Source organism: Megalobrama amblycephala, linkage group LG8 (genome assembly GCF_018812025.1).
Source record: "Megalobrama amblycephala isolate DHTTF-2021 linkage group LG8, ASM1881202v1, whole genome shotgun sequence".
Lineage (NCBI taxonomy): Eukaryota > Metazoa > Chordata > Actinopteri > Cypriniformes > Xenocyprididae > Megalobrama > Megalobrama amblycephala.
Window position 1 is genome coordinate 33,474,415 of NC_063051.1, and position 9,682 is coordinate 33,484,096.

At 39.5% G+C, this 9,682-nt stretch overlaps 1 protein-coding gene across 1 annotated transcript; it reads left to right on the forward strand.

Annotated features, from left to right (window-relative positions):
* Window positions 1-1,039: 1,039 nt before the first annotated feature.
* On the forward strand, window positions 1,040-9,217 carry wipf1b (WAS/WASL interacting protein family, member 1b). Its single transcript, XM_048198475.1, has 8 exons — window positions 1,040-1,045; window positions 2,411-2,479; window positions 2,929-3,058; window positions 3,308-3,466; window positions 4,243-4,989; window positions 5,075-5,284; window positions 7,289-7,402; window positions 7,597-9,217. The coding sequence occupies exons 1-8, from the start codon at window positions 1,040-1,042 to the stop codon at window positions 7,647-7,649; spliced, it is 1,488 nt and encodes a 495-aa protein (XP_048054432.1). The 3' UTR covers window positions 7,650-9,217.
* Window positions 9,218-9,682: the final 465 nt, after the last annotated feature.

Genomic DNA, 9,682 nt, shown 5'->3' on the forward strand with positions numbered 1-9,682 from the left:
GCACATGAATTCAGAGAAAAAAAGTAGAGTTTGTAGAATGTGATAGAATAGAGCATGTGCATGTTTACAAAAAATAATAATAATAATAATAATAATATGCTGTAATAATATGCTTTCTACATCTCAGAAATTACCTTCTTTTTTTATGGTCTTTCCCACATGTTGTCATTACACGCACAATAAGAGATCTTGGTATACATCACAATGGGGTATTTCAAGACTTGCTACTCACTGTCAAACCCATTCAAAACTTTGTGGCTATGTGAGACCAATTTAACAGGGTCATGCGGTGTGGTTAGATTAGTACCAGTGATTTAGTGAACGGCTCAGGCCATTTTTTTAACCTAAAAGGTGTGGTGATATTTCAGATGTTGCTATTCGTGCTACAGTTGGGTTTCCTGTTTATCACCATTACAAGGTCAAAGATGGTGAGTTCACTGAGTGCTCGTGATGATATTATTTTAAATTCACCAAATCATAATGAATAATTCTTGTTTTTTTTTTTTTTTTTTGTAGAATATTGCAGTATTTATTTTAAATAATTTATCTGTGCACATCATTTTTGCACATGCCCTTGTAATCTTTAATCAAAATCACTTGCAGCGACATCTCTTCTCTGATGATCCAATTCCTGATGGACAAAATCAAGTTCCACCCTACGTTTGCTCTTGTTCGAGAAGCCGCTACATTCAGATATACACCGATCAGACATAACATTATGAGCACTGACAGGTGAAGTGAATAATGATTATCTCTTCATCACAGCACCTGTTAGTGGGTGGGATATATTAGGCAGCAAGTGAACATTTTATCCTCAAAGTTGATGTGTTAGAAGCAGGAAAAATGGGCAAGCGTAAGGATTTGAGCGAGTTTGACAAGGGCCAAACTGTGATGGCTAGACGACTGGGTCAGAGCATCTCCAAAACTGCAGCTCTTGTGGGGTGTTCCTGGTCTGCAGTGGTCAGTATCTATCAAAAGTGATCCAAGGAAGGAACAGTGGTGAACCGGCGACAGGGTCAAGGGTGGCCAAGAGTCATTGATGCACGTGGGGAGCGAAGACTGGCCCGTGTGGTCCGATCCAACAGACGAGCTACTGTAGCTCAAATTGCTCAAGAAGTTAATGCTGGTTCTGATAGAAAGGTGTCAGAATACACAGTGCATCACAGTTTGTTGCGTATGGGGCTGCATAGCTGCAGTCCTGGTTCAGGAATGGTTTGAGGAGCACAATGAGTTTGAGGTGTTGACTTGGCCTCCAAATTCCCCAGATCTCAATCCAATTGAGCATCTGTGGGATGTGCTGAACAAATAAGTCTGATCCATGGAGGCCTAGCCTCGCAACTTACAGGACCTAAAGGATCTGCTGCTAACATCTTGGTGCAGATACCACAGCACACCTTCAGGGGTCTAGTGGAGTCCATGCCTTGACAGGTCAGGGCTGTTTTGGCAGCAAAAATGGGACCAACACAATATTAGGAAGGTGGTCATAATGTTATGCCTGATCGGTGTACGTCACAATAGGGATGGAAAGACTATCGCAACTTCTGTTTCATGCTGATTTTAATAATCTAGTTTAAAACACCGGAGGTCTTAGAAATGTAGACTTTGTTTTCATGTTGGTTTCATATTGTTTTGAAAAACTTAAGTTCTGTGCCATTTTAGATGTACAGTTTAAATGTAATTACTCTAAAAATGTCATATGGTGCAACTGCGACCATTCAATTTTCCTTACACCTTGAATACATGTAGAAATTTTAATTATTTTTTTAATAATAGGACTTCAGAAGACGCAATCATCTGGATCAACATGCACATTGCTAAATTTCTATATATCCTAATTATTGTTAATATGTAATTCATTTTTCCAGGAGCTCATTGCTTCTACCTTCAGTTAAACTGCTAACAGTAATTGTAAATTAATTGTCTAAATTATTACATTATTTGCTAAATGCATTCTTTAAATTGTAATGTTGACATGCATTCTCTGTAAAGCTGCTTTGAAATGATATGTATCGTGAAAAGCGCTATACAAATAAATGTGAATTGAATTAAACATTTTTAAAATATATTTTTATAGGTAATATTTATTTATATTGATTAATTGGTGGATAAGTGTTTTTCAAATATTAATAAGCAGTTAAGATGTTTTGTTAAAGTATTGTTTCATAAGAAATGATAATAATAAAGATTGTTCCAAACTACTTAAAGTTTTCAAAAAATATATATGTTTGAAAAAAATATTTGACTTTTTTTTTTTTTTTTTTTTTAATCAAAGTAACCACCCAGAACACCCTTGCAATAACAACACTCTGGAAAACTCTCAGCATTATGGCAACGAGTTTTGGAAGCGACACAATTTATTTTTGAAAATATAAAAATTCCCTTTCTGTTTGTCAGGTCTCAGTGAGAGGAGGTGACACCAAGGAGAAAAAATGCCGGTACCTCCTCCACCTCCCCCTCCCCCACCCCCACCTTCTCTCAGGTACACAAAAATAAACACACACACTGGACTGGAATACACTATGCGACTTGTTAAAATCTGAGGCTTTAAAACACTAGCCATTAAAAAAGTGGGCATTATACACTAAACAACCAAGGATCACATAAATTGTTCTGAACACAACAAACTCACAGAAACATGCACCTCATTGCTAGGAGATGCATGAAAAATGAAAACACAATGTGTGTTCTAAACCTGGCTCAAAATATCCAACAATTTGTTCTGTTAACAAATCTGTTAACTCAACTGCCTAAAATCTGCAGACTGGATTTAACTTTTGAAAACTAGTATTGACTTTTCCAGACTGCAAATTGGGGCAAAAATCTGGGCAAATGTTGTGTAGTGTATTCCAGCTTTAAGTGGAGTAGCCATGAGGCATTAATGCTTTAATGATTTCTGCAGAAAATATCTGTGCTTGTTTTTGCTCACAGGCAAACACTGAGAAGCCTGTGTTGAATAAATCAGAGGAGAGGGGCAGGAATGCTCTACTGTCGGACATCAGCAAAGGAGCAAGGCTGAAGAAGACTGTTACTAATGACCGTAGCGCCCCCATATTCGACAGTAAGAACATGCATCTTATGGAGTTAGATACTCTTTATGTTGTACCAAAACAGCTGTAATTTAATTGGACAAATTATAAAATTAATAACTGTATTTAAACAGGTTTTCTTTTAGTGTACCTTCAAAACTCTTATGTAAATTCCCTCTGTTGTGATTGGCTTTTCTTGCATATAAAATGAGTAGCAATGCTTAGTGGTTGCAGGTTCGCTCTCCAGTCCAAAATATTAAATACATATTTGTTTTTGACAGAACCCAAAGGTGGTGGAGGTGGAGGAGGAGGTGGGCCTGGAGGGGGAGGTGGGGGTGGAGGTGGAGGAGGGGGAGGGTTTGGAGGTGGGGGTGGAGCTTCGGGTGGCCTGGGTGGACTCTTCCAGGGGGGCATGCCGAAACTACGCTCCACTCGAGATGGTAAGAACGCACAAATATTTAAAACATGCTGTTCTATGCACTGACTGGTTCCTTCATCCTCGAGCCCAAAGTATAGTTTACTTTTCTACGTGTAAGTGAGGGTCATTTTTGTAACCGCGCGTACTGGTGCACGCAAGCCGCGCATTTAATTTTTTTTTGGCAGTAATTGGTTTATCAGCAAGGTGGCAACCGTGCCCTGGGGGCGTTGATTCACAAGGTAGTCAAAGAAAAAATGCATAAACAGAACAGACCGGAACACATGCAAGCTACAGCGACAATGGAGGCCTACATAGACGAGTGATTGTGCAAAGAGGTTAGAAAGTATCCTCATTTGTACAACTCTAGCATGAAAGAATGCAAAGATGTTTTTGGCTTACACGTGGGATGTGGGTTGTAACTCGTGGCGAGATATTGCTCAAAACTGCATATGTGTCAAATGCCTGTGTATGCATACGAGTCAAGTGAAGTAGGCTGTGTGTTCAACTACTGTACCTATAAAAAAATGAAGTATACCCAGGGCTTCACTAATTTTGGCCAAAACCAATTATGTTATTGCTGATATAGTTGCTAACCATTACTATTTTATCAGTTTTTCTAGTGGTCACACAAAAGCTCCAATCTAGAATTTGACATTAAATAATATTTGTAATATACAGTTTAATATATTCATGAAATACAATATAATATTTCCTTCAGAAAATGCAGAAAAATGTGTATATATAAAAGAACTTCACAATTATTAGATTATCTCTTAGATTATTTGCTCTCTGTTTCAGACTCTAGTAGTGTCAGGCCTCCGGTTCTGCCACCTGGTGCTCGTAGCAGTGGTCCACGGCCTTTTGGAGGAGGATCTGGCTCTGCCCCTCGTCTGCCTATACAACGCAGTGAATCCGTTGACCGCCCACGGATGACCCCACCCCGTCCTGAAACACCTGGAGGGCCTCCTCCACCTCTTCCAAGTGCCCCACGTCCCTTTCAGAGTGGTGCACAGAGCAGGGGACCACCCTCACTTCCAGGGGCTCCTCGCCTGGGGTCTGCCCCGGCACCTCCACCTCCAAACCCCCTTGGACGGCAGCCTGCTCCTCCACCGGTGCCAGCTGGATTTTGTCGTCCTCCTTCGTTTCCTTCGCCCTCTGCTGGTCACGCCGGACGACCCCCTCCTCCACCTGCACCTGGTCGAGGTGATGACCGTCCTCCACCTGTTCCCCCTGCAAACCGTTCATCTTTGCCACTTACTCGGGACAGCCCGCCCCCTCCACCACCTCCATCAGCAAGTAGTAAACCAACTCCTCCTCCGACTCCTGCTCCCGCCTCTTTGCGGGCACCTGTAAGTGCAGCACCTCCACTGCCGCCAGGACGCCCAAGTCCGATTTCTCCTGAGGAGCACATGCCACGCCTTCCTGAACGGAACATATCACTTGGCTCCCATCCTCCTGCCCCTCCACCTGGGCGATCCGGACCCCTTCCTCCACCTCCTTCTGAAAGACCGCCTGCATTGGGTAGGAATGCGGGTGGACGAACAGGTAAAGGAGGAGTGGCAAGTTGTTGCAGAATAATCTGGAAGTCACGTGTTCAATCATTTGATCATTAATGTGTTTTTGTCCACAGGTCCTCTTCCACCTCCACCTCCTTCTGGTCGTCCAGGAGGAGGAAGTGTGAGGTCATCACCAGCCCCTCCTCCGCCAAACAGACCAGGTGTGGAGCCTCACCGTGGTGGCAGTAGACCACCGCTCCCACCAGACAGACCCTCCTCTGGACCTCTGCCCCCTCCTCCCCCACCTATGGGGAATGGATACCACAGTCAAGGGCATCATATAGGTATTGTGACATTCAAATGCTTGTTCAAGTGTCTTGTAGAGTTTACCAAAAACAATTGAAAGTGACATGTGAAGGCCAAGTATGGTAACCTACATACATGGAATATGTCCTCTGCATTTAAACCATCCAGTTAGTGAACACACATTAGGAGCAGTGAGTAGTAAAGACACATATCCATAGCAGTGGGCAGCCATTTTTGCTGTCGGTATTGAGACTCGAACCCGCAACCTTCAGGTTACCAGTCTGACTCTCTAACCATTAGGCCACGACTGCCCCTAATGTCATGTAATGTGTTTTTCATTGGTACAACGTACCAGAAGGTAAAAGTACACTACTCCCATTTGCTTGTTGAACTTTTGGTCTCAAAACCATTGGTATTAATAAGAAACTGGTAATTGCAGTCCACGTTCTAATTCATCCCAAACCTGTTCAGATCTGAATTTTGTGCAGGCTAGTTAGATTCTTTCATACTAGACTCACAGGCAGTTTACTGGTGGCATCATATGACAGTACCACACTCTAATCTGTTAATTACAAGGGGGCACTTACTTTTGGCCATGTAATGTAATAGGCCAGTATTGCAGCCTTGATAGCATTTGATGTCATATGCTAAGACAAGAAGTTCATACATGCGCAATAGAAAGTTTAATTTTTGTCCTGTGCTATTTCTCTTCTCTCCAAAAGTTGAGAGCAATAAAAAAATGGCTTTGTACTCGTTTAATATAGAGTTGCAAGTATCTCTTAACCCCCTCACACAAGCACTGAAAAATTGTCAGTGCAGGCATCTATTGCTGTTGTGGTCTTTGTTTGTTGTTGTTGTTCCATCTTCTCAGTTTCTTTTTTTGACTGCGAAACAAAGGCATGAAGCAGTGGTGTTGCCATCTTGTGGACAAAGAAATTAGTGCAAAAAATTTAAAGGGATAGTTCACCCAAAAATGAAAATTATCCCATGATTTACTCACCCTTAAGACATCCTAGGTCCAGATTTTCAAGCCCAAAAAAATTCATCCATCCATCCATAATAAAAGTAATCCATACGACTCCAGGGGGTTAATAAAGGCCTTTTGAAGCAAAGCAATGCGTTTTTGTAAGAAAAATAACCATATTTAAAACTTTTTTAAAAGGGGTTACTCTTTCTCCGTAACTCGATACGTACAGTTGTCTGCTGGAAGCTAGTTATTATAGTTAATAAAGTTTTAAATATGGATATTTTTCTGACAAAAACCAATCACTTCGCTTCAGAAGGCCTTTATTAACCCACTGGAGCTGGATTACTTTATGGATTACTTTTATGATGGATGGATGCTTTTTGTTTGGCTTCAAAATGTGACCCCCTGTTCACTACCATTATAAAGCTTGGAAGAGCCAGGATATTCTTAAATATATCTCTGATTGTGTTCGTCTGAAAGAAGATATATTCACCTAGGAGTGTGAGTAAATCATGGGATAATTTTCATTTTTGGGTGAACTATCCCTTTAGGTGCATGTGTGATCTGAACATAAAGTATGCACAGATAGAAAAATCTGTCTGCGCATGTTCAGTGCATGTTCAATTCATGGAAAAATAAATAAAAGTGCTTTCACATAAATACTTCACATAAATACTTCACATTTCTGCATTGCTCCAGTCCATATACTTGTTTTTTTTTGTGATCAACTTTTTATTTGGTTTCATATACTTGTTTTATAAGTGCATTACTATTAACAGTTTTGTTGTCGTTTTTATATACTGAAGGATGAAGGATAAATGATTACATTTAATCATTTAGCTGATGCTTTAATCCAAAGCAATCAAACCAACAATAGTGCAACAATATGCAACTGCTGTATTTGGGGGGTAATTGACGGAGTGTCACATATGATGTCAATAGAACATGTATTGACCCCAGCATATTCTTTGAAGTCACAATTTACTTCTATTTAGCTGTAAATAACACTGTAAGTAGCTTGGATGCGTATTATGTTGCAGATTAATTGTGTGTGCATTTGATTTATTTCTCCAAGATGAGTGGGAATCACGCTTCACGTTCCGACCTGTATCTGACCTTCCACCCCCAGAGCCCTACATTCCCTGTCAGAAGACCTATCCTAGCAAATTGGCCAGGAACGAAAACCGAGGTAACCAATCACAGCCGTGCTTTCTCATCTTATGCGTTTTTGTTGCTATGCACATAGACAAAACTGACCCGCAGCTGTCGCTTCCACATGCCAATGAATACTTTGAATAACATTCAGCCCTTGCAGCACAATCATGGTCTTTCTCATTTGTTTATGTGCCTGTGTGTGTGTTTGTATATTTCTCTCTGTTTCAGGTTCAGGAAAGAAAGAGCGAGGTGCACCTCCCCTCCCCCCCATACCTAGGTGAAAGAAACTGCTTGTTTTCTCAGGGCATGACAGTCCTTCCCTTACCCGATTATCTAGTTTTCTCTGGTACTGCCTGTTTCTGATATTTTTCAGCCAGAGTAGTTTATTAAAATATAAAAGTTGTGTAACCATAAAATCATCACATGGTGTTCTATTATAGACAACATATCTTTTTTTATAGCATTTTTGTTTGTTTTAGAGATTAATACCTATTTACTATTATGACTATGTCAAGTCATGAGCTCTACAGTGATACTACAGCTAAGTTTGACTTTATTTTTGAGTGTTTTTTTTTTTTTTGAGTAAGATGAATTGTTGCAGCAGTTTATTGCCCTTTAGGAGAGCGTTGAATGTTTCACTTCTACTTCATCAATTTTGTTAGACAATCCTTGATGTAATTATATTTTAAGGAGGAATGCCTTTGGGTGCATGGCTCATTAAAGCATTGGTAACTTTTTGGTGAGTTTTGGCGCCCCCTACCTTCCTGTTTTCATACAACACAGTAGCGTTGACATTTCAAAGGTAAATTGTAAAGTGACTAGAACAATATCAAACTGAAATGAATGTGTTTGCTTTAGTAGCATTGTGTGTGCATGTGTATGTGGTGATAACAGCCAACATGTTATACAGAATGTGGAATGATCTCCAATGAGCAGAATTGCAGTCTTGTCAGTACTCTGTGTTGATCCTGTAGCAGTGTGGATGGTATTGCATATGCAGTCCCTCATGTGTAAAATAAAAAAAAGAGGACTGGGTTTATGGGGAAATGTGGATGTCCTTTATTAAAGGCTCTTTAGGTCAACCCCCATTCAAACAAGTCTGAGAGCTGAAGTTGTATAGGACTAATCTTTAAATGAAAAATGTTTTGCCTTAAAATCCCATGTAAGTGTGTTTCTATGTATTATGGGATTCTATCTATGTTGATGTAAGCCAAAAATGTGTTTAAGAAGTGTTATATTTTATGATATATGTATGCACTTGCTTGTTTTGTCGATGTTGGCTCAGTATCGTGTTGCATTATGTTTGTTTTTCAGACATGTAGACGTGCCTGTCAGGAAGTGTACTGTCATATTTGACTAAAGCGCTTTACTACTAAAAGTATAATCAGTGAGTGTATCAAACTTTGAATTACATTTTATTTCATTTATATACTTATTGAAAGGATCAAGAAGCTAAAGAATGGCTTGTTTATGCTGCCTTATGTTTGTTTACATAAAGAAAAGATTAATGAAACATTAAAATGAACATTACATTTAAAGAAGTGATGTATGTAAAACAGCATAACCTCTGAAGCATCTTGAATTAGACAGAGAGGAGACCAAGCTGAAAAGAAACAACAATTTGCCACCAACATATTAGTCATTTACAGCCTCTCGTTTACTGTCACTGTCATTGTTGTGTGACCAGATGCTTAATGTGGTACTTTAGATGTCCTGTAGATGAACATTTCAGTTTAATACAACATACTATGTTGTTTAATTTGTATATTTACTTTATTACAAACAGTCCTTTGCTATTCTGGTGTGCCAAATATGTTGTTTTCTAAATAAACATGCGATCAAAGCTGGATTTTGCCTCTCATTCAAATAATTGTGCATTTCTGTGGTTTTCAGTTCTTATAAAGCTCATTGCAACTTTCCTGATAATTTACTCACCCCCATGTCATCCAAGATGTTCATGTCTTTCTTTCTTCAGTCAGAAAGAAATTTAGGTTTTTGATGAAAACATTCCAGGATTATTCTCCTTATAGTAGACTTCAATGGAGCCCAAACAGTTGAAGGTCAAAATTAGTTTACAGTGATCCCAGACAAGAAATAAGGGTCTTATCTAGAGAAACCATCACTCATTTTCTAAAAAAAAAAATTAAAAAATTAATATATTTTAACCATAAATTCTCATCTTGAACTGGCTCTCTTCTTCTTCTTCTTCTTCTTCTCTATTTGAATTCCGGCAGTACTGCCCACCACAGGTTAAAGTTTGAACTAAATAGTCATATACAATATGCTAGTGCAAGTACATAACAATTAGTTCAAA

Excerpts from the sequence above, each read along its gene's own strand:
- wipf1b (XM_048198475.1), top strand. Across the intron at positions 3,059-3,307 it reads TAGCGCCCCCATATTCGACA|AACCCAAAGGTGGTGGAGGT; the intron begins GTAAGAACATGC and ends TGTTTTTGACAG. Across the intron at positions 3,467-4,242 it reads ACTACGCTCCACTCGAGATG|ACTCTAGTAGTGTCAGGCCT; the intron begins GTAAGAACGCAC and ends TCTCTGTTTCAG.